Source organism: Mandrillus leucophaeus, unplaced genomic scaffold, assembly GCF_000951045.1.
Source record: "Mandrillus leucophaeus isolate KB7577 unplaced genomic scaffold, Mleu.le_1.0 Scaffold658, whole genome shotgun sequence".
NCBI lineage: Eukaryota > Metazoa > Chordata > Mammalia > Primates > Cercopithecidae > Mandrillus > Mandrillus leucophaeus.
Genome location: NW_012107119.1, coordinates 1,305,277 through 1,331,354, shown reverse-complemented (window position 1 = coordinate 1,331,354; position 26,078 = coordinate 1,305,277). Strand labels below are relative to the sequence as shown.

The 26,078-nt window shown below is 36.9% G+C and overlaps 1 protein-coding gene across 4 annotated transcripts in view; it reads left to right on the top strand.

Moving 5' to 3' along the window:
- MAPK10 (mitogen-activated protein kinase 10) overlaps positions 1-26,078 on the top strand; it is a 353,499-nt gene that overhangs the window by 207,603 nt on the left and 119,818 nt on the right. For all 4 annotated transcript variants that reach the window (XM_012001303.1, XM_012001304.1, XM_012001302.1 and 1 more), the window contains one exon: positions 9,146-9,315. In XM_012001303.1, coding sequence (XP_011856693.1) covers positions 9,146-9,315 — 170 coding nt within the window. The remainder of the gene's footprint in view (positions 1-9,145; positions 9,316-26,078) is intronic.

Below are 26,078 nucleotides of genomic sequence, written 5' to 3'. Positions count from 1 at the left end.
AACTATCGCAAGAACAGAAAACCAAACACCACATGTTCTCACTCATAGGTGGGAATTGAACAATGAGATCACCTGGACATGGGAAGGGGAATATCACACACTGGGGTCTATTGTGGGGAGGGGGGAGGGGGAAGGGATTGCATTGGGAGTTATACCTGATGTAAATGATGAGTTGATGGGTGCTGATGAGTTGATGGGTGCAGTACACCAACATGGCACATGTATACATATATAACAAACCTGCACGTTGTGCACATGTACTCTAGAACTTAAAGTATAATAAAAAAAAATGAAATAAAAGCAAAAAATAAATAAATAAATACGCTTTCTTTCTTTCTTTTGCCTGATTGCCCTGGTCAGAAATTCCATTACTACGTTGAATAGGAGTGGTGATAGAGGGCAACCTTGTCTTGTGTCAGTTTTCAAGGGGAATGCTTCCAGCTTTTGCCCATTCAGTTGTGGGTTGTGGGATATTGGTTGTGGGTTTGTCATATATAGCTCTAGTTTTTTTGAGATATGTTATGTCAATACCTAGTTTATTGAGAGTTTTTAACATGAAGGGATCTTGAATTTTATCAAAGGCCTTTTCTGCATCTATTGAAATAATCATGTGGTTTTTGTCATTGGGTATGTTTATGTGATGGATTACATTTATTGATTTGCGTATGTTGAACCACCCTTGCGTCCCAGGGATGAAGCTAACTTGATTGTGTAGGATAAGCTTTTTGATGTGCTGCTGGATTAGGTTTGCCAGTACTTTGTTGAGTATTTTTTCATCGATGTTCATCAGATATTGGTCTTAAGTTTTCTTTTTTTGTTGTGTCTCTGCCAGATTTTGGTATCAGGATGATGCTGGCCTCATAAAGTGAGTTGTGGGGAAGTCCCTCCTTTTCAATTGTTTGGAATAATTTCAGAAGGAATGATAATGGATCCTCTTTGTACCTCTGGTATAATTTAGCTGTGAATCTGTCTTGTCCTGGTCTCTTTGTTGGTTGTTAGGCTATTAATTACTGCCTCACTTTCAGAACTTGTTATCGGTCTATTCTAGGATTTGATTTCTTCCTGGTTTAGTCTTGGAAGGGTGTTTGTGTCCAGGAATTTATCCATTTCTTCTAGATTTTCTAGTATATTTGTATAGCGGTATTTATAATATTCTCTAATGTTAGTTTGTATTTCTGTGAGATCAGTGGTGATAACCCTTTATCACTTTTTTATTGTGTCTATTTGATTCTTTTCTCTTTTCTTCTTTATTAGTCTAACTAGCAGTCTATTTATTTCATTAATTTTTTTCAAAAAGCAGCTCCTGGATTCATTGATTTATGAAGGGTTTTTTTTGGTCTCTTTTTCTGTTCTGCTCTGATCTTAGTTATTTCTTGTTTTCTGCTAGTTTTTGGATTTGTTTGCTCTCGCTTCTCTAGTTCTTTTAGTTGTGAGCACATCACTTTTTGAAGGACTCTCCATTTAGGTGACAGCTGGCATTTCTGTATACAGTCACATGACACCAACTGCAACTGCAAGGGAGGCTGGAAAGTGGAGAGGGGCACATGGATATTCATGGAGCACTGTCTCTACCACAAATGAAAACAAAATAAAAAATATCTTGTTATCCTGTAGTTCGGAACTCTGTTGGTTCTTTGTGGATTTTATAGGAGTATCATAGTGCTTTCAGATGGCACTGTGGCTGAGGAGCTAGGCCAGCTTTTGTTATAAATATCCTAAAACTGCTAACTATGGGTCTTAAATGTTGTCGAACTTCTCAATAATAATGATAATTATAACAATGGTAATAATTATATTAAAAATAATACACTTGGAGAGGTTCCTATAACCTTATGCCATGTTTAGAGCTTACATAGATTATCTTATTTAACCTTTCCTCTAATCAAAAGTAGATTATCACCCTCATTCTACAACTAAAGAAACAAGGGCAAATATTATAAAGAACTTGTCCAAGGTCTCACAGTCAGGATTTTAAACTGGATAGATGAGAAGCTGCATTTTTACCCTTGGCTAAAGTTCTCAGTCTAAACTTTCTTATTTGTTGAAAATAGAATGCTAATTCTTACATGAAATAATTTGTTAGACATCTAGCACATTGCCTGTTACTAATACTAGCTTGGTGCCTAATAGGTATTCAAGCAGTATTAGTCTCCCTCCTTTATGCATAAAGAACAGGCAGGCAGAAACCATACCAGCTCTACTATTGATTACTGTTATATGCTTTCCAACATAATTGAAAATAATTATCAAACATAATTTAAGTCTTAAAATTTTTGCTGCTTTATTGATTTTTTATAATTCATTGATTTCATAGAATAACCATCTCTGGGCCAACTAACTAATGTAAAAGTGAAATTGATTCCAGGATGTAACCCTCTGTTGAGAGTAATACTTCAAGGAACAGGGTGAGGAAATGTGCTCTTGAGAGAACAAAATTTAATCCTAAATATCACTAAGTATTGTCTCAAATCTTCCCCTTTAAAACTCATATGTAAGGTCAGGTGCTATGGCTAACACCTGCAATAGCAGCACTTTGGGAGGCTGAGGCAGGAGAATTGTTTGAGGCCAGGAGTTCAAGACCAGCCTGGGCAACATAGTAAGACCTCATCTCTTAAAAAAAAAAAAAAAAAAAAATCTGGGAGTGGTGGCATGTCCCTATAGTATCAGCTCTCAGAAGACTGAGGTGGGGGGATTGCTTGAGCCCAGGAGTTCAAGGCTGCAGCAAGCCTTGATTGTGCCACTGCATTCCAGGCTGGGTGACAGAGCGAGACCCTGTTTCTAAAAAGAAATAAACAAACAAATCTCATATGTAAATAATTTGATATATATTTAAAATAGATTAAGCACATGCCTTTTTGCCACAAAAAACCCCAGAATATCAGGCATTATTTCGGCTGACTTTATACAACAATGTTGGAGTGGTATCATGAAGCAACTCAATCTGCTGGTCATAACTATGAGAGTGGACAGCTCAATATCATTTGTGTCAAAAGCAGGATCATGACTTTAGGCAAGTGGTTTTCAGTATTCAAATGACCATACTAAAAAAGTATCCAGCAGATTGACTGGCTAATTATCTGCAAGTGCACTTTGTGGTTAATATTTCTTGGCTATCCTATTGAGATAGATTAATTTTATGCCCATGTTACCTTTAATAGTGCCTGACACACAGTAGGTGCTCAATATTTAACAAATGAATAGAATCAGGCCCTTTAAATTTCTTGGCATCTGTGAATATCCAGCTTTCCATCACCACACAAGATTGTCTACTTCAACTTTGAATTATTTCATGTTAAGCTTAAACTCTAGGCTGAAACAATTGATAAATGAATTTATGAAGGAGGATATTCATTCATTTCTCTTGATTTTCTTAGCTTTATTCCTGAGGCTCACTTTATTATAAGAAAACCACATCACTATTCTTAATTATTTTAGCTAAACTAGTACATGGTTTAGCTTACAGAAAGAAGAGAACTGGTTTTGAAGTCAGATAAACTTTAATTCATATTAATTGGTACCACCAATTAGTAGTTCTGAGATTTTGAGTCAATTAATTAACAGCTCTGTATGCCACTTTCTTCATTTGTTTTGAGTGTTCGCTCTAACATGTTTAACATAATACAGAGTACATCTGTAGTAGGTAAGCAATAATACTGGTTCAACTTTCTTTTTCCCTTGCGTTATTGAGAGTTAATATCATACAAGTCATATGGCACATATTTCTGTGACTTTCACTAAAAATATCTTACCTACTGCCGGTTGTTTGATTCCAGGTTTTTTATATGAAGAAACTATTGAATATATTCTTCCTGAAGTTTAGCTGAAGAATTTTATCTTTCCTATGAATCGGTATTATATATTTTATGAGATGAATGAATCAAAACCTGCCACTCACTGTGGTTTTGTTGTTGTTATTATTTTTTTTCCTTTGGTGTTCCAGAAGTGTGACACTAACTTTTGTGCTCAAGGCAATAGATATTCATAACTTAAGTCTTCTGGTAAAACTGTCATCTCCTAGCTTGCTTTGTTTGACATTTGTTTTTAAAACTGGATTTAATGGTTTTATTGTTTCTCTGTCTTTTACCGTGAGCTACACAAATCCTTTATGGAACCATGCAGAATATAAATAATGCATGAAAGAATAAAATGGTTTGCCCAAGGTTTCACAGCTATTAAGTGCAGAACTGATCCAGGCTCAGTGCTATTTTCAGCTATATCATTCAAAAGAAACAAAGAAAGCTTAACCTCCAAAAATTCTTAAACTCCAATGTTTCCCACTCAGGAACTGACTATCAGAAACGTAGGACAGTCATTCACAAGTGGAAATGAGGAGGGAGTGCTTCTGAAATATAGGCTACTAAAGTGCAATCAAAGCTTTGGACACCTGCAGGAGAAGATCAATAATATGGGACATTTTCCTTTGCAAAATTCTATGGCTATAGGCTAGCAATTGAATGGATGATGAGCACTCAGGTGCTGATACCACGGAGAGTGTTTTATGCCATTGTTTTTAACTTCCACATCCTTTGTTTACTTGTTAATCTGCATTGCTTCCAGTCTTTGACTCTTTAATTATTCCTCTTTGAATGGTGGCATCTTTTATATCTACTATTGTCTAAAACAGTGATTCTCAAAATATGAAACTTGTTAGAAATACAGATTCTTGGCCTTATTCTAGTATTACTGAATCAGAAACTTCGCATTTTATCAGCCCCCTAGCTCATCCTAATCCATGTTAAAAGTTCAGAATCTCTGCTCTAGACCAATCATGCCTTCTCAACAGGATTTTTTTTTCTTTGTAGGTTCAAATAATCAGCTGTTTTATTCTATGACTTGAACTCAGGAAATACTAAAATGTATAACTAGAGAAAAGTCATTTTTAGCACTGATAATATTTTTCTGTAATGTGCTTAATGGAATATTTTCATGGGCACATTTTATAAAGAAAAAATTATATTTGAACTTTATAGTCATGACAAGGAAGACTATATAGAAGCTGAAGGATGAAATATAGTCTATTAAATATGCTCGGAACCTTTCAAAACTCAATTTAGATTTGTAAGCTTGGGGCACAGATGGGATCTGGGGGAAGCTCTTTAACACATCATATTTGCTATCAAATTTTTGGTTACGACATCAATCTAAGAAAATTTCCTATGCTATTTTGTCCATGTCTTACTGCTTAAACTAGTAATTAAAATAGACTTTTACCAATTATTTGAGATGCTTTCATGAACATCTTCCCTAACTTCCAAATTTTACCTGAAGTTTAATTCAAAGTGGGGCATAAAGAAGAAACTTGAAAGGAAATTATATATTTGTGTGTGTGTGAATTCACAAACCTTGTAATGATGATTTTTTTTTTTTTTTTTTTTTTCGCCCAGGCTGGAGTGCAGTGGCCGGATCTCAGCTCACTGCAAGCTCCGCCTCCTGGGTTTACGCCATTCTCCTTTCTCAGCCTCCCGAGTAGCTGGGACTACAGGCGCCCGCCACCTTGCCTGGCTAGTTTTTTGTATTTTTTAGTAGAGACGGGGTTTCACCGTGTTAGCCAGGATGGTCTCGATCTCCTGACCTCGTGATCCGCCCGTCTCGGCCTCCCAAAGTGCTGGGATTACAGGCTTGAGCCACCGTGCCCGGCCATGATGATTTTTAATTGGTTGATTTCTACTTGAATCCAAATCTCCAGAATGTTATGCCAATGACTTGTATTTTATCAAGCCCTGCTTCTCCAATGTGCATTCCCAGGTGGTTGAGATGCACACTCATATCTGAGAACCAGTGAAAAGGGAGGTTCAGGGATAGTTTTAGTTGGGGAAAACAAAGATCAAGTCCCCCTCAAACATTGCCAACTTTATACCTGTAACTTGGCATCTAGTAGTTGCTTGATACATGGTAGGTGAATGAATTAATGGTAATGAATGAGTGCAGGTGGTTAGTTGCTACTTTGAAAGTTGTCAGAATCAAAATGGAGTCACTTGTGTTAAAAAAAGAAAGAAAGGAAAAAACCAGGACAAATAGAGCAGAGGAAGGCCATAAACAGAAGGGTTCACATACGTAAATACCTGGTGAAAACTATCAGAAAGGGCTGAAAAACCCACAAGTTTGCACCAAGACCATCACAACCTTATGAAAAAAATATTTCTGCAAAGCCATCTGCCCAGCAACTGCCTGTCCCACTTTGGACTGGCATTACCTTTGTTATTGATCCTTGTAGCCAAGGATAGTTATCTCAAAATAGATAATCATCCTCATTTTTCCTTTGAAAACCTCTGTCTTCCTTTAACTCCCGGAATACACACATAGTTTACTATGGCACATATACTGCTATTGCAATACTCTATTCCAGAATAAATATTATTTTATTTCTATTATATAGAAAGAGCCCTTTTCTGCTTGTTAGTTTCTGTTTGCTTCTAGCACCTTCTTTTATTCTACTGTAGAATATATTATCCATACTTTAACTACTTTCTTATTTGATTGTCTTCATTCTAGACTGAACCTTATCTTTTTTTGGTTATAGTTTGAGTGCCAAACCTAGCATTTGACAAATAATATGTATATAATCAGTGTTTGTTGGATTAAACAGTTCTAAATATTAAATAGGGTAGCTCTTAGAGTAAACCTTAAAGATAAGTGACATGAATTGTTAAGCTTCTTTGGTTTATTTGAATATACATGGAAATGTTGGAAGAGGAGAGACAACAAGTTGAATCAACTATGATATATTGACTGAGACCATAGCTAGAAAAGCCACAGTGAAGTCCAAAGGCACAGGGCTGTGCCACAATACAGCATTAAGTCAGGAGTCCAGAACACAAAGTTCATTGCCAGTGATTAGTTTATACATGCAATACAGTTGAGAAAGCCACACTTCCAAAGTGAAGGGAATAAGTAAGGGAAGGGGAGATATACTATCTAGGTTTGATGAGGCTAGTGTGTGCTAAAGATTTTGTGTGTGGTCAGAAGCTGAATATTAAAAGATATAAAGAAGGGTCAGAACATGACAAATGGCAAGTTAGGCACTTCATCCCAAGTTAAACTTGACAGATTAATTCATTTTATATTCTAGCTCCAGTTGCTTTTTAACCTTTCTTAGCCAGGAAAAAAAGCAGGGCTTTATTCAGGCTGTTCTACTCATATGCCAAAAAGTCTAGAGTAGAAATGGCCCATGGTGTGGAGGGCAGTTCCTGGTACTGTGGCTGAAATCAAGGATTGTTTAAAGACTAATGTTCTTGTTTCTGCCACTGTCCACACCCATTGTCTAAATTCTAAACCCTGTTGTTGTCTCCTTGAATAAGCTTGCAATGTCCTGATTTTTAATAGTCTTATTTAATTCCCTATCCCATGCTCCACAAACTGCTTTCTTGATTTCAGACCTTTTATTATTGCATTTGCAGATCACTTGAATTTTTGGTTTCCTGTCAAAGCAACCTAAGTTCTCTAAGTCCATTCTATTCTTTGGGGTCTTGGTGCATTTGCGGCGAATGCTGCCGTCATAGCCAATGCAATCATAGGTTGGTGCCTGTCACACGTATTCTACTCTCGAGCCTGTCTCAGCTATCTGGGGGTCTCATGATCCTAGCACTGGATTTGTAGGTTTTGCCACCCGTGTTCCCATGGGCTCCACTGTATTCTCCTCATTTACATCACTGATGCTGCTTGGGTCTCTTTCTAAGGGAATATGGGGAAAATTAGATAGTACTTCTATTTCAAGTTTTTATTTAGAAATGAAATGCCAGAACTTTCCAGGAAAAATAGTTTTATTATCAATCCAGAGGTTCAGAGCCTAAGAGTTAAATCTTTCAAATTGTATCAGAATGCGATTTTCGGAAAAGTTCATGTATGTTAAAATTACACAAAAAGTCTTTGGTTTAGATTCTGGACTCAAAACATTATAGGCAGATTTTTCACTAATTAAAGCTTTGGCAGGACACTCACAAATTGTGAGGTATGTGAGAAATTATTCATTGCGTGGGAACGTTTCACGTCTCACTTCTTGTAGGACAACCAGCATTCTTTGAGAAACCAAATCAATCTAAACTGTACCTCTCCCCTTATTGTGGCATTTAAAAACCTGCCCACAAATCTAAATGCCCCAAATCGGTCAAAACCATCTTTAATGAGAACCACTGGCATAGATTGTTTAATTTTCAGTTAAACAATTGGGGAGGATCCCACAGAAAATGTGGGTGCTTAAAACCTGAACAAAATCAGCAAGAAGGGTTGACTACTGGGAAGACATCCACCAGTGTGTGCCACAGGAGTGGACCAGATGATGTTCTGTGAGGTCCCTTCTAGCTGTAGAATTCTTACTATTTATGTCATAAATACAATATAAGATTGTTCGTGGATAAATAATCACAGGTAATGGATATTTATATTCAACATATGTATTATGGTTCAAAATTTTAAAGACAGACTCTTCGATTACTAAATATAATTGATAGATGAACCTCTCTCAAAAATAAACAAAAAATGCAAAAATTAAGATATTTAAAATCTAAGCTTCCAAAAAGTAAAGTGTCATGTGGTATTTTAGAATAATGTTAATTCGAACAAAAATTTTGCTATGCTTAATTCAGAACAATAGCACTTGTGATATTAATGAGGACAAATGAAGTTAAGACTGTTTAATTCAAGTTTACCCAATTAAAATAATTAAAACTTTGCATAAGTTTGTATCTTAGTTCTTTCTGAGAAAGGATTGTAGATACAATCTTTATCTGTCCTCATGTGACTGGTATAATGGATGACCAGTGATCATCTTTGTCTTATGTACTTGAATCCTGAAGGAGCTAATATAACCTCTGAGACCAATGCATGTTCAGTAGATAGAGATGTTTATTCTATAAATGAATGTCTTTATGAGATACTTTAGAAAAGATTATGTGAATCAAATCTAAGATTAGTCTATTATAAATAGTTTTAATGTTGAAAAAAAAATTTCTTTGCATTTTTTCCCTAAGCTCTTTTACTCCAGGTAATCTTGCATGGACTGATACATGCTTTTTTCTATGTGAACTTCATGAACTAGATGATAGATGGCTAAGTGTTAGTAATCATTAAAAGAACCAGTTTCTGTACATCTCATTATCATTCTGCCTGTTCACTTGCCTCATGATTTTGCTGTTCTTCTTTTTGACAGGGATTCGATAAACAAGTGGATGTGTCATATATTGCCAAACATTACAACATGAGCAAAAGCAAAGTTGACAACCAATTCTACAGCGTGGAAGTGGGAGACTCAACCTTCACAGTTCTCAAGCGCTACCAGAATCTAAAGCCTATTGGCTCTGGGGCTCAGGGCATAGTTTGGTAAGTGGAATGGATTTGCTGTATTTTTAAACAGAACATACTGTGTGTAACTACTAGACACAAATACACAAATAAACAAAACCCCCAAAATAAATAGCATAATTTGGGAGGGGAAAATAATCCTACTGAACAAAAAAATAACATTATAAGCATTATGTTTATTACCCACTTGCTAACAATATATACAACTTGGCTTGTGACATGTTTTTTGGTCACAGAAAAAAAAATATTCCACAAGAATCATAAAGGAATAAAGAGAACCAGAGATTTCTAGCAGTTGCTACTGTATTTCTTGTTTTATTTGTTGCACAGCAAGAAATGAGGGGACATGTCTTAAGATAACATCAAATAAAACTCCTTACATGCTAGAGAGGAATAAAAGCTATTTCAAATGTTTCTGTGACTTTTCAAATTCAGTGTTTGAAACTGAGTTTCCTATTTAGAAAAAGTAGCATTTTAAAAATGTTTGCCTCATGTTTTCAAAATGGGAAGGTTCTGGACTTCTTAGTAACTGTTCTTTTATGACATTTTTGAGTAGCTAATTAAAATTACGACAAATCTAGATCTGATTTACCTAAGACTCTTGCAAATTTAATATCAGGTTAATTGTCAAGCATTTCTTTTACACAGTTTTAATTTGTAATGTCACAATGAAATGTATTTAATATAAACTTACTAGCGAAATAATTTTTAATCTTTCTGATGGCTCACACAGATAAGTAAAAATTCAGGACATGTACCCTGAATATGTATATTTATATATGTATATTTATTTATAAAGGATATTTATTTATACAATATATTTGTTTGTTACTGCTACATTCATAATGTCCATTTAAAAACAAAAACACTTTTAAGGGATGAGATGAATTTACAGCAAATCACCATCAACTTAGCCACTTTCTTGCTGATCTTACAGTTCTGTAGGTCAGAAGTCCTACACAGGTTTCATTTTAGCCCAGTGGGGCTAAAATCAAGACGGTGGGAGGCTGGGTTCCTTTCTGGAGGTGCTGGAGGAGAATCTAGTTTGCTGTTCATATGAATTATTGTTAGAATTCAATTCCTTGCAGTTGTGGTTAAAAAAAAAAAAAGAAAAAGAGGTTTAAAATTTAAAATATTTTAAATGTTTTAAAATTTGTGTTTAAATGGATAAGTTTATGGTGATTTGCTATGCTAGCAATACTAATACACATGTTATAGTAAAGATTCTAATATTAAGACAATTGCTGTAACTCTCCTAAATTTACCAGTGGCAGGAGAAAAGAGTAGTTTCTGGCTATCTTTCCTTGGTGGAAAATTGTAGAATAGTAACATGAGAAAGTTTTCCTAAGATTCTCAGTCCAGATGCTCAAATATTCGTTGGGATAGTTTCATTTTCCTTTGAATAGGTCTGCCACAGATTTGTGGCAGTGAAAGAAGTACTGTCAGTGAAAGAAAACTGATAGACCTTTAACGACTCAAAAATAGATCCAAAGCAGCATTTTGCTCAGGAAGTTAACAGATTATCACAGAAGATATGAACATTTTCTAATAATTTTGTAGTATGTTTTATAGGAATTTTGGGCCTTGATTTCTCCTTTCCATAGGGTAGAAATTACCTTTGGCCTTAGATATAGTAACTGCAAAATTTTTTATATTGCGTTTGTCAACTGTAATTTCATCTACCTCTCTTACATCAAATGCATCCATTCCCAGACATGCTTCTGAAATCCACAGACCTTTTCTATGTGCACAACTGTCAGATTGCATAATATCTTGAATGTTCCATGCAATCCTGAGTATAGTGACTGGCTGAAACAGGAAACTGGAAGTATCTGAGATCTCTGATGGACAGACAAACTGAAACATATCATTAATTTATTTTGCCTTATTATCTTTGGAGTAGAAATAAAACATGGAGGAAAAAATTACAAAACAAATATCATCATTTTTGTCCATGTGTCACCACAAGTAATTTTGCATGTATATGCAAGAGAAATTCTGCTTTTTTATTATTATTATTATACTTTAAGTTCTAGGGTACATGTGCATAACGTGCAGGTTTGTTACATATGTATACTTGTCTCTTATACACATCTAGATGTGTATAAGAGACAGATATTAACTGGTTATTTTGCTCGTTAGTTGATGCAGTTTTTTCCTAGCATCGATGGTCTTTACATTTTGGCATGTTTTTGCAATGGCTGGTGCCGGTTGTTCCTGTTCATGTTGAGTGCTTCCTTCAGGGTCTCTTGTAGGGCAGTCCTGGTATTGACAAAATCTCTAAGCATTTGCTTGTCTGTAAAGGATTTTATTTCTCCTTCACTTGTGAAACTTAGTTTGGCTGGATATGAAATTCTGGGTTGAAAATTCTTTTCTTTAAAAATTTTGAATGTTGAATGTTGGCCCCCACTCTCTTCTGACTTGTAGAGTTTCTGCCGAGAGATCTGCTGTTAGTCTGATGGGCTTCCCTTTGTGGGTAACCTGACCTTTCTCTCTGGCTGCCCTTAACATTTTTTCCTTCATTTCAACTTTGGTGCATCTGACAATTATATGCCTTGGAGTTGCTCTTCTTGAGGAGTATCTTTGTGGCATTCTCTGTATTTCCTGAATTTGAATGTTGGCCTGCCTTACTAGGTGGGGGAAGTTCTCCTGGATGATATCCTGAAGAGTGTTTTCCAACTTGGTTCCATTTTCCCCCTCACTTTCAGGCACACCAATCAGTTGTAGATTTGGTCTTTCCATATAATCCCATATTTCTTGGAGGCTTTGTTCATTTCTTTTTCCTCTTTTTTCTCTAGACTTCTCTTCTTGCTTCGTCTCATTCATTTGATCTTCAATCTTTGATACTCTTTCTTCCAGTTGATCGAGTCAGTTACTGAAGCTTGTGCATTTGTCATGTATTTCTCGTGTCATGGTTTTTATCTCTGTCACTTCATTTATGGCCTTCTCTGCATTGATTGTTCTAGTTATCCATTCTTCCATTCTTTTTTCAAGATTTTTAGTTTCTTCACGCTATGTACGTAGTTCTTCCTTTAGCTCTGAGAAGTTTGATTGACTGAAGACTTCTTCTCTCAACTCGTCAAAGTCATTCTCCGTCCAGCTTTGATCCGTTGCTGGCGATGAGCTGCGTTCCTTTGGAGGGGGTGATGCACTCTGATTTTTTGAATTTCCAGCTTTTCTGCCCTGCTTTTTCCCCATCTTTGTGGTTTTATCTGCATTTTGTCTTTGATAACAGTGATGAACTGATGGGGTTTTGGTGTGAGTGTCCTTTCTGTTTGTTTGTTTTCCTTCTAACAGTCAGGACCCTCAGCTGTAGGTCTGTTGGAGATTGCTTGAGGTCCACTCTAGACCCTGTTTGCCTGGGTATCAGCAGCGGAGGCTGTAGAAGATAGAATATTGCTGAACAGCGAGTGTTGCTGTCTGATTCTTGCTCTGGAAGCTTCGTCTCAGGGGTGTACCCTGCCGTGTGAGGTGTGAGGTGTCGGTCTGCACCTAGTGGGGATGTCTCCCAGTTAGGCTACTCAGGGGTCAGGGACCCACTTGAGCAGGCAGTCTGTCTGTTCTCACATCTCAACCTCTGTGCTGGGAGATCCACTGCTCTCTTCAAAGCTGTCAGACAGGGTCATTTACATCTGCAGAGGTTTCTGCTACTTTTTGTTTAGCTGTGCCCTGTCCCCAGAGGTGGAGTCTACAGAGACAGGCAGGTCCCCTTGAGCTGCAGTGGGCTTCACCCAGTTCGAGTTTCCTGGCAGCTTTATTTACCTACTTAAGCCTCAGCAATGGTGGGCGCCCCTCCCCCAGCCTCGCTGCTGCCTTGCAGTCAGATCTCAGACTGCTGTGCTAAGAATGAGGGAGGCTCTCTGGGTGTGGGACCCTCCTTTCCAGATGTGGGATATAATCTCCTGGTGTGCCATTTGCTAAGACCCTTGGTAAAGCACAGAATTAGGGTGGGAGTTACCTGATTTTCCAGGTGTTGTGTATCTCCATTTCCTTTGGCTAGGAAAAGGGATTCCCTTCCCCATTGCACTTCCCAGGTGAGGCAATGGCTTGCCCTCCTTCAGCTCTCGCTGGTCGGGCTGCACCAGCTGACCAGCACCGATTGTCCGGCACTCGCCAGTGAGATGAACCCGGTACCTCAGTTGAAAATGCAGAAATCACCTGTCCTCTGTGTCGCTCACTCTGGGAGCTGGAGACTGGAGCTGCTCCTAATCAGCCATCTTGCTCCAGGGACCGAAATTCTGCTTTTCAAGCATAAGTATTGGCATGTGGATACCTATTATGTCACAGAATCTCCATCCTCCTAACTTGGTTGAAATGGAGTCTCATTTTTACTGTTCTGGTTACCTTAAACTTGTTATTGGGTTCTTACAATCTTTTTCCCCTCTTTAGACTGTTTTATTTCTTACTTATCAGCATGGGGAAAAAGGTAATAGTAAAATATCTTCAAAAGAAATTATTACTATACTATATTTCATTTATCATGGATGATAGGTCAAAAATGTCAATGTTGAGCACAATTAAACAAAAGTTGATAAGAAATATTTGGGAAAAATGAAAATTTTCCTTCTGCCTTTGAGGGAAAGAAAAGATTATCTGTTGAGGCAGAAGGAATGAGAATTTTTCTGCTTCACTGTGTGAGCTGAGAAGTTTTCTACAGCTGCGTAGGTGGGGAATTGTAGAATAATCTGTAAGATGAGTTTTTAGCAACAGTGGTCAGGATCCAGAAGAGCAAATCATTTCAGAACATTTTTCCAATTGTCAGAAGAGGGTCTCATTAGTGTTTTTTTCTGTTACCAACTCCAGAACAAAAACAAGCGTGCAAAGAAATCAACAGTAGGGGTTTCATTGTCTTCATTCACATCCATCCTGCTGTTTCTTGCTAAGCCAAGGAACACTTTCTCATTTCTCTCTCTAAAGATAATTCAAACGGACAGCCAAAGTGGTGGCAAAAGTTAACAACTAAGTTTAGCAGAGATGACTTGCCAAGGTTGGTCTGCCCTTTAACTGAAAAGAGCTGATTGTGTAGTTTTAAATGAAAGGAAGTGAAGCCATACTATTTCTTTCTTGGTGGTGTTACACACCATCAGCTTGTAAGTTGTCACAATTCAATTTCACAAGGTGATGTTAGGTAGGATATTTACAGCAAACTGTAAGATTAATACAGATAAAATCATAGAATTGTGAAATATCTGTGCAATGAAAATTATTTAAAAATAAGATGATACGTTTTATGTTAACCGACCTTTAAAAAAATTCCACTTAGAGCTAGAGACTGGCATTTAATTAAAGTTGAAATAATCCTAGTTATAAGATGCCCTGGAAATAATCCAATGGATTAGTTTATCTTAAATGGAATATATATCCACATATATGTGTACATACAGTAGTCCCCCCATATTTGTGGTTTAGCTTTCTGTGGTTTCAGTTACACATGATCAAATAGGATATGAAATTATTAAATGGAAAATTCCAGAAACACTTTGTAAGTTTTAAATCGTACACCATTCTGAAATCTTGCCCTGTCTCACTCTATCTCATCCCACCCTTCTGGGGATGTGAACCATCCCTTTGTGTAGCATATCCAGGCTGTCTATGATACACTTCTTAGTCACTTAGTGGCAGTCTCAGTTATCAGAGCAACTGTTGCAATATTGCAGTGCTTGTGTTCAAATTATTCTTATTTTAATTAATAATGGCTCCCAAATACAAAAGTAGTGATTCAGGCAATTTGGATGCGGTGAAGTGCTTCCTTTAAGTTAAAACGTCAAAGTTCTCAACTTAATGAGGAAAGAACAAAAATCTTATGCTGAGATTGCTAATGTCTTCAGAAAGAATGAATCTTCTATTTATGAAATTTGAACAGTATGTTATTGCAGTTGTTCTATTTATTATTCTTGTCAATCCCCTACTATGCTTACTTTATAAATTAAACTTTATCATAGGCATATATGTGTAGGAAAAAACATAGTATATATAGAGTTCGCTATTATCCAGTTTCAGACATCTGTTGGGGGTCTTGAGTGTCTCTGCTTCAGATAAGGGGGTACTACTGTAATGAATACGTAATACCAATATACGATTATTATATATTATATATGCATACATATTAATCCAGTGGGTTAGTTTATCTTTATTGGTTATGTGTCATATATGTTATTTTAAATATATATATATGATACATTAGGATATATATCTTTTTGTTTTTCACAAAAATTTGAAAAACCATTTCTGGTGAATGTCCTTCAATAAGTGATCTACAGTAACAAGACTATGCAGATAAACAGTTTAAGATATAAATTGCCAGGCATGTTCAGCAGAACCTCGGGTTTTCACATAGTCTTCTTTGAAAAAAAGTTCCCCCTTTTTAATGTGCTCATTTTCATTAAAAAAAAAGACACTATTTACTCTGATGTGTTTAGCAGCTTTTTCCATTTTGATGATGAATTTGATTTACTCCATCTGCACTCTGATTTAATCACCCTTGAACTAATAACATCCTTCCCCAAAATGATTGGAAAAGGTTGGGAACATCTTCCCTAAGGGGTTGGTAAATATGCACCAGAACAAAAGTAATTAAAACTTGGCCATGTTAGGGTGCATGACACAAAGGCATTTAATATATATTTCTTGCTGATAAAAATTAGGACAAAAATTGATGAAGTAAGTTCTCAGGATTCTGTTTAAAATGTGCATATTTAAATATTATAGATTCAATTGCCGGTACTTTGAGATACCTTATATTATCATCTGTAGTAATTATAGTTACAAATAAACTTATGTCCAACAAATAATTTTTTTCCCATTGTGGTTTATCAGTGATAGTTTTTAACTTTCAGTCTTTCAGAATCTAGGTTTACTTATCTGTAAAATGGAGATAATATTATCTCATAGGGCTCAAGAGAGTACAAAACAAGCTAGCTACATAAAATTGCTTTATAAATCTGAAATTGTCGTGACTTTTAGTAGATTCAAGAAAGGTGGGCTTGTGATACTTTTTCTTAGCAATGGAAAATTGTAAAGGTCAGTACATGTAACCTAGGAAAATGACTGATTGTAACAGTTGCTTCGTCATCACATTTTGTATATTATATACATATTACAGTTAAGAACATGGGATTTAATAAAATAACTTTACTAATACCCCATCATGGAGGCTGGCAAAGAAGCATTTGAACTTTTTTCCTCCCTATCTTTCATCCAGGGCTTCAGTTAACTAATATTATTTACAATATGTTAGTTGTAAACATTAGTTTTTAAATCCACAACACGATTTCACAGGCCCAGCTAACCATCTTTAAGTACAGAATATGGATGGGAGCATTTTATGGTTATGAGGTTGGTGACATGAAGAGAGATGGGTAAGATCATCCAGAGGGTTTTCCAAAGCATCACGCTTCCTCAGTAACACAAAAGAGACTTGATCAATGGACCCCAGATGATTTTATTTTGTTTCTGCAAACATCACTCAAGCTCTTGTGGCACGTTTCTCTTAAGAGTTTCTAATGAGCCATTACGCTAAATGACGCAGATTTAATCACACATTTCCATTTAGCCCCTGACCAGTGGAAATGATTATCCTCTCATGTACATCTGGAATGTCGGTCATATTCTTCATCCCTGGCATTTTCCGTTAATTTAAAAATTTCAGACCCTTAATTGCAACCTCCCTGAAATAAGGAACATTGAGTTTCAAATACTATCTTTTATACGTGCAGCAGGTTTAAAGTGGTGATGGCCCAGTGGAGTAGGACAGAATTCGACACTGTATTCTTCTACATTTTGCTGTTCTCCTAGGCCTCTTTTCATAATACAGGTCGCAAATATTTATTTACCATATTTCTCAATTGATCAATAAGACAGGTAAATGTCATTTTTTTTCCTTTACCAAGAAAATGTGGTATTTTGAAAAGCAATGTGTAGAAGTTTGATGGCAGTATATTTACAGGAAAAAAACAATTATACGTATATATAATATCCAGATTTCTATGTGTCAGCCATAAAGTATGTATGTGTCCTTATGTATACATATTTAATTGTTGATGTGATAACTAATGCTGAAGTGGTTGGTAATTCATAATCTTAAAAATTATATTTGGCTTTGGAATGTATTGTGGACATTTATTCTGAATTCCGTCATTCTTCAGTTAATTTGTAATTAACTTACATCCCTGTAGTAAAAACTGACAGCAAGAGTTTGTAGCCTGGAAGCACTTTTCTTGGCAGATTTGAAAAATAGTCATTTAAATTTCCATAGATAATTATTCACTTACAGATCACTGAGTCTTTTCTGTAAATCATTTGTTGATATAAATGCTAATGTCCCTATTAGAAGAAATAATTAGTAAATACATTATTTATTTTTCAGTTTCAACTTCCATCCTAAAGATTAAGTAGTTAAGTGATGCTGGTTCTCATTTTTTTTAGAACTTGTCTTTTAGGGCATCAGTGGATATTTTCAATGCCAAAGTAAAGTCAGTTTTAGTCCATATGCTATTTTTTCAGATTAATCCTGATTGTTAGGATTAAAGTGTATCCATGGTTATGTTAAAAAGTAACCTATAGCCCAAATATAAATATCTAACAAGTTAATCCATCACCATCCAGTGCATCTTGGAAAAGCCAGAATTCCTGACAGAAAGGAGGCAGTTTGATCAGTTAAATTAAATTGTGCTAATAACAGATGGCGATGGCTGTCCCTCAGATTCCCTCAAATGGAAGCATTCTCATTCACTGCTCTAAGAGACCTTCCATCTGTAGATAAAGCGGCTTTGTTTTTTGTTTGTTTGTTTGTTTGTTTTTGTTTTTTTTTTAAAGATAGTAGGTATGTGTTATAAATTTTGTAACTAAAAATACCAAGGCTTAGAGGAGCTTTTTATAAAGCTCAGAGGGAAGGTAGTTGGCCCTTCTCTCTACTAAGTCATGCTTCTGGCCTGTTACAGCATCACTTTCTGTTTATAGAGTCTGAGCTGTCTTGCTAATCATGGATTTGAATGTGGGGGCTGAGGACAAAGGAAGACATCTTTTAGTTTGGAAGATGGAGTGACAGCCCTATCATTCCCTTTGTGGGTTTTTAGTTTGGAAGATGGAGTGACAGCCCTATCATTCCCTCTGTGTGCTCTCTGCCTCTCCTGTGATGGGATTTAAATTTACTTAAAATATTTGACCTTGTCAAGTAAGTTTCACTTTACATGTCCAAAGTTATGAATCCAGCATTGAGCCATTGCATTTTAAGCTTCTGTGTATGATGGGAGAGTCTAAATTATCATCAGGGAAGGCACTTAGTCACTTCATTTGATGTGGAGTTTCTTTTATTTAAATACACGTACCTTAGGGTTCTTGTGCTATGCTCTTCTTCATTTCTATTCTTCTTTATTTTTTATCATTGAAAACATTTTTTCACAGATTTTAATATGTCCATTCATAAAATCAAGATTTCACTCTCAATCCAGGGAGATGCAACTCCAAATATATTTTTTGAAGTTTTCCTTTGGGTTCACCAAGGACATCAGAATATGGATGGGAAGTGTGCACCCTGCACAAGAGCACCAAGATGAGGGACTTGTATGGGCTGAACTCCAGCCTGGGCTCTACCCGTGGACCCTGATACATGATCACCTCTGCCTTGAGGAGCTGCTTTTCCTCAAATCCACACCAGATGGGTTAGCAGCAAATATTGAACGAATGAACTTTAGATTTGAAGTGACCCTGACAGAAACTCAGTTTAACTAGCAAAAATATAAGTTGGAAAATAATTAGTGTACAGAAGATCTAATACATCTAGGATGTTAAATAATTCACTGGCATGATGATTTAAGACACCTGAAGAAAATTGAAATAATCAGGGAGCAGAGGAAAATTAGAAGCCAAATTGTTGTCATGTTAACATTATCCCTCTTCAGTGACCCTGCTTCTCTCATCCTTTTTCCCTCCCTACATCTTTTTGTGGACATCTCTCTTTCAAGGCCTCCCTGTTCTCTGAGGCTGTCACACTCCTGCTGGATTAACTTTTTCCCTGTCTAGCCAGGAACCGTGAAGAGTGATTTCAGACACTCTCAGATGCTCTTTATTTTCTCACCTCCTTGTCCTCTGCAGCTTTGTTTTCCAAACTCTCATCCAGATCAGCCCAAGTGGCTGTTTTCTCTGCTCCTGCTGGAAGGCTGAGCCCAGCTGGAGGAATGATGTAATCACACTGATTTCCTCCATTATAAGTTTATGAGCTTCATCCTCAGCTGGGTCCTTGTTCCTGCTCAGCAACCATTTTGCATATATGTCTCGTCAGCTCCCTAGCCATTTCCCAAGGCAGCTGTTACAATCCTTTTACAGCTTTCACGAAAGCTCCCAATTCCACTTCACCAGCAGCATTCTTTACAGAAGGTCTTACCTCCTACTTCTCCAAGAAAACAGATGGACTCAGGCATGTAAACTCTCAATTTCCCCTTCAACCTCCTAACCTTTGTCATCTCCGGTCTTCCTTGCTCAGTTAGTTCCTTCATGAGGAGTACCATCAGGCTGGCCTCCCACCTGTGTTCTTGATTCCATCTCCACCCGTTAGGACCTATTAGTTTTTGTCAGTCTTGCATTGACTGATGCTTCTTCTCCCCTGCCTATGGATGACCTCTCACCAAATTCTCATCTACAAAAAAGTTATTTAGAACGTGCCTACCCCTCAAACAACCCCTCTTTCTCTCCTTCCCTTATCATCACACTTCTTGATAGTCTGAAGTTAATGCCTCCACATACCTTTTCAGTTCTCATTTTACAAGCAGTTCCAATTCTATCACCATTACCCCTGTGGAGGAGGATGCTCTGGGAAGGCAACCATCGACCTCCTAAGTGGCTAATCCATTGGCTTCTTTTTCAGCTCTCATTTTATTATTATTATTTTTATTTCAATGGCTTGTGAAGTACAAGTGGGTTTTTGTGTTATATGGATGAATTATATAGTGGTGAATTCTCAGATTTTAGTGCACCCATCACCCAAGTAGTGTACATTTTACCTAACGTGTAGCTTTTTATCCCTGGACCCCCTCCTACCCTTTTTCTCCTGAGTTTCCAAAGTCCATTATGTCACTCTGTATGCCTTTGTGTACTCACAGCTTAGCTTCCACTTTTAAGTAAGAACATACAGTATTTGGTTTAACATTCCTATGTTCCTTCACTTAGAATAATGGCCTTCAGCTCCATTGAAGTTGCTGCAAAAGACATTTCTTTCCTTTTAATGGCTGAGTGGTATTCCATGGTGTATATACCACATTTTCTTTATCTACCCATCAGTCAATGGGCACTTAGGTTGGTTCCACATCTTTGCAATTATGAATTCTTTGTCTCCCATTTTTTACTTTTCTCTAATATCTGGAAATGTTAAATATCCAATTCTTCTTGAATTCTATATTCTTTTGAATTTTAAGCTAAGAATTTAAAAAATCTGTGGCTCGTTTGGAATAGGATGGACTGGCCAGCATATCGAGGGCTGCGTAAGGCCGTGGTTAGAGTGCAGACTCTGAGATCCTGGCTCCCTCTTACCTGTGTAGGATCTCAGGAACTTTATCTGAAGATGGGGCAGGAAGAAATAAATATGTATGTATAGAACTGCTGTTAAAGCAAACTAAATTAGTTAATACAGTGCCTGGATTTACTTAGAAGTCAATGCCTGTTAGTTTTCGTTATTGTAGCTGGCCTGGGTTATGGCCAGGTTCTAAGATGTTGGTTTAATTAGGGAACTGTCTTTTCTAGTTCAATGTTCAGAATGCCAGTAAAATAATCCAATCCAGGCTGGGTGCGGTGACTCACGCCTGTAATCCTAGCACTTTGGCAGGCCAAGGGGGGTGGATCACCTGAGGTCAGGCATTCAAGACCAGCCTGGCTAACATGGCAAAACCTGTATCTACTAAAAAACACAAAAATTAGCCAGGCGTGGTGGTGGGTGCCTAAAATCCCAGCTACTTGGGGGGCTGAGGCAGGAGAATCACTTGAACCTGGGGGGCGGAGACTGCAGTGAGCCGAGATTATGGCACTTCACTCCAGCCTGGGCGAAAGAACGAAACTCCATCAAAAAAATAAAAATAAATAAATAAATCCAATCCAAAGCTACTGAGGCCAAGATTTGAATTGGTGGCCAGAGCAAAAGCAGCCAGAAAGACAGGTACTAATTTTCAAGCCTAATGAGAATGAGATGCTAAATGAGAGAAGGAAGGCAAAAGCCAAGAACCAGGCCAGAACTGGATCTAAGTGGGAGAAATTTGGGAACAATGGAATGAATCTAGCACATATGTCATGAATATTATTGGCTGGTGGGTGAGTGTTAGTGCTATTAGACTAGGTTGAAGCCAACTGTTTCCTGGTGCCCTCCTACCTCTATGGTCAATCATTATCTAACCCTTTTATTGATCATCTATCTCTATCCTTCAAATATTTGTATTTTAAAAGTGTTCTTCCTCCTTTGGGCTTGCATTTTTTACAGTTCAATGCCTGATGTCTTCTGTCTTTCGGCTATACTTTACTTCTAAGCTCTTGGTCCATGAATTATTTCTGTACTCTTATCTCCTTCAGATTCCTCCACAGATATCTCAAATTCAGCATGCTCAATATAATTTTATGATCATCTACTCAAACTTGCCCTTCATGATGTATTCCTTATTTGAGGATTGCTATTCCTTCAGTTGCCTCGGTTAAAAATTACGGAGTCATAGTTTCCTTCTTTCTCTTTCCAGATTGAGTCTAATTGTTTCTATTTCTGAAACATCCCTTCCTTCCATTTCGACTGCGTTTTCCAGGTCTTCATCATACCCCCACTGGGCTATCATCATGGATAGTTAACTGATGTCCCTTTCCCCTCCTTATCTCTTCCTCTCCTAGTCCATCTTCCATACTGCTTATGGGTAAAGTTGCTTACACAATAAAATTCAAATATTTTGGAAGGGCATACTAGTCATTATTCTCAAATGTGCTGGCCACTTTTATGCTTTGGGTATTTATATGAAGTTATTTTCTTTCACCTGAATGCTCTTGACATGCTTGCCATTTTCCCTGGGAATCCCTGGGAAATTGCTACTCATCTTCACATTTCAGTTATTGGGTCACCTTTCCTGCAAAGTCTTAAGTCACCTTTTCTACTGCTCAGCAAAAGTAATTGCCCTCTCGTCTGCGTTATTATGACATGTTATACTTGTATCTCTTTGGGAACCCTTTGTATTTTTATTGCTATTAAAATCTGTGTCTGCTGCTAGATGATGATCTCCTTGGGACAAGGATTCTGACTTTTTCATCCTTATAGTCTGAAGATTTCAAAAAGTGCTTGTTGCATAATGGAAACACCTTTAATGTTAACTATTAAATTTATCAGTACTGTAATGTGTACATTTGAATGTGTATATACTATGTATCAGATAAATAGTATGACCTACTAATTTAGGAGTAATACGTCAAATCATAAAATGTACTAATAACAGAGGCTAGCATCAGCTGTAGGATGTAGATATTGTTGTATGCAAACATCAATTCAATAATTAGAATAAGTCTAAGTTTCTCTAAATTATGCCTTTGGCTAATCTGAAGAATGAGTTAGTAATATGAAAATTGATTTTTCAAATCATTTGTTAAATACTATACCAATTTAAATCTGATTTGATAATATTAAATATCACAGATATATGGCAAATTTTAAAAGAATCATTAAAGAGTACAATCTAAGGACCTGATACAAATGTACTAAAATATTCTTTCACATTTTGGTGTTGATGTAAGAGAGATAATATAGTCACTATAAATTAATATTTATGGTACCCTTACATAATGTATAACATTAGTATCATAAGTTTGGGAAATAAGACATGAATGTCATTGATACAGCTAAACTCAGTATTGGAGGTATATTTATTATTGCCTTGCACGTGAGGAGTATTACTAGATTTAAAGGAGAATGAAGAAATGAAAAAAAATGCAAATGATGATGGTTGTCTAGATTCATTGTTTGTAAACTGAAATAAAGGAAAAAGACATTTGGGAGACTGAGGCAGGCAGATCGCTTGAGCCTGAAGGAGTTTGAGACCAGCCTGGGAAACATGGCAAAACCCCATCTCCATCAACAAAAACAAAAATTAGCCGAGCATGGTGGCATGTGCCTGTGGTGTCAGTGACTCCTGTGGCTGAGGTGGGAGGATCCCTTGTGTCCAGGAGGCGGAGGTTGCAGTGAGCCATGATTGTGCTACTGTGCTCCAGCCTGGCAGACAGAGCGAGACACTGTTTCAAAAAAAAAAAAAAAAAAAAAGGAAAAATATATTAATCAAAACAAAATAAAAAATACTAAGATAGCTCATAAATGCACTTTCCTTCAGTAGATATTTATTGAGTTACTGACTCAGAAACTGCGCTGTGTCATAGTGATATAAAGTTGAATGGAAAGGATCAAAGATCCTGCCATCTAATCAAGAGATCAACGTAATACATAAATGCCATCGCTTTTCTTGGTCTAGTTTCTTCACATCCTTCAGTTCATATACATTGGTTAGGATAATTTTGGCTGCTGTGAAAACTGACCAACAGAAAATGATAGAAGCTCAAACATAATAGAAGTGTTCTTCTCATTTATCAGGTGGAGGTGGGAGTAGATAGGGGAAAGATTTCTGTTCTATTCAGTGAGCTGAGAAAAGAGACTGATGAAAGCTCTGGCATATTCTTCTTGTAACGTGTAAGGGCTCCAAACAGCCAGAAATACGGAGCCACTTCTGTGGGCCAGGCCTGGAAGTGGTGCGTTTCCCTTTTGCTCACATTCCACCTACTAGAACTTGGTTAAGTAGCCACAACCTCAGTGCACAGGAGGCTGGAAATGTCATCTAGTTGAGCTGTGTGCCCAAGAAAAGGAAGAAGATTAGGATTTTGTAGTCTTTGCCCTCTCTGAAATGTCTATCATCCTCCTAAATCCAGTGCCAGTACCCCTCTGACCAACTTCTACATAACCTTGTATTTTCACAGGGTTGTTAGCATCATCACATTATTCTTACATTGTCTCCTTACATTGTCTCATTTCCCACTAGACTGTAAGCTCCATAAGGAAGACTGTCAAGCTTGCCTTCAGTTGAATTTCTAATTCTAACATAGTTCCTGGCAGAGTACGCACTTAATAAATACTGCAGTTAAAGTTCTGATTTTCCTTTCTACATCTGTTATTCACTCTCAGCTCACTGGAATCCATTTCTATGCACTCTACTCTGCTGAAACTGCTCTTGCTAAATTACCAGTAAACTAACCACAATGCTAAATGCAGCAAATAGTCTCTGGTCTCCATCTTATTTGATTTGGTACTTTGGTACTCTCCTCTTCAAGGTTTACATCTTAGTTTTTCAACTATATTTTCCCAGTTCTTAGACGGACTCCTTTTCTGTGAAATTAGTGGTGCAAAGAAGAGCTCTTGGGTGTTAATAACTTGTGACCTCAAAGATAAAGGAAGGTCTACATATTGTTTTAAATGGCAGGAAAGTGTGTTTATTAGAGAAGAAATGCTGGATGTTACCAGTAGGGCGTGTGGAGAGAAAAACAGAAAGAGAGGTTCTGAGATAGAGTAAAAGAGGAGAATGAGACAGAGAGACAGAAGAAGAAAGATATTCAGAAATAGCAAGAAAGAGAGAAATAGATGACAGATACACAGCGAGGGAGAGGAAGAGAGAACACACACACAGAGAGATGTAGGAACATCAAGCAGGCAGCTGAGAGACTCCCAGAGAGAAATGGAGAGACTGAAGAGACCAGAAAGAAAAATCATAATTGTTAGACAACAATTTCGGAGGAAGCAGGATGATACATATGGAAGTAGCTTTGAAAAGAAGCAGTAATTATTTGTGAAACAGAAACATTGAGAAATACTATTTTTGTTTACAATAAAGTATGTTTGGTATGCTGTACAAAATTTCATCACTAATTTTCTAAAACCATCAAATAGGGATAGAAATTTGAATGGACCAAGAAGTCTTTTGACCCTTGTGCTACATAGGAAAAAGCAATTGAAAGGAAAAGTAGAAAGAATACTAGAAAAGATCACTGGACCTAGAGTAATTTTTGTAAAATTGCCAGTTTTCTGCTTCTTTGTACTTTAAGGAGGATAAAACTCAATGGTAGAAGTGCTTTATCATTGATATCTTGTTTGTTTGTTTGTTTGTTTTCTGGTAAACATATTACCAGGTAGGGGATAGAAACTTAGACTTAGCTACTATGTCCAATTATATAAATTGCAAATTTATCCAACTGTGTTCATAGAGTTGTAGTTATTTAATAGCTCATTATAAATTTTTAACATTTATATTCCTTTATTTTTGTCCTGAAAGCAAACATGGAGTTTCTGGATCAGTGGCAGAGTATTACTACTCAAGGCAATAATTGTATCAGTTACCTATATCTCCTTCTTTCCATTTGGTGCAGTATTATAAAAGACAGATAGTATCCTATACATGCAAAGGGATTTTTGCATTATCAGGAAGAAATTATGAATCTCAGAGTTTATATAAGGCCTTCTATACAGCTGCGACCTTGCTAGGAAGAGAGAAGGAAAGAGAGAGAGAGAGAGAAAGAGAGAGAGAGAGGGAGAGAGAGGATGAGATCTAATTTTCCTAAAGTAAGTATTCTCTGGGAGGAGAAAGAGAAAGTCCCTGTTTTACAGTCATTTGGAATGGAAATATATGGCTCTGGGTTTCACCCACTTTGAAATGAAAACAAAATTTTCTCTGGAGGTCTCTCTACACTCTTTAACTTCCAAGACTTGCCCTTTAACCAGATTCTTGCTTTATTTGCTC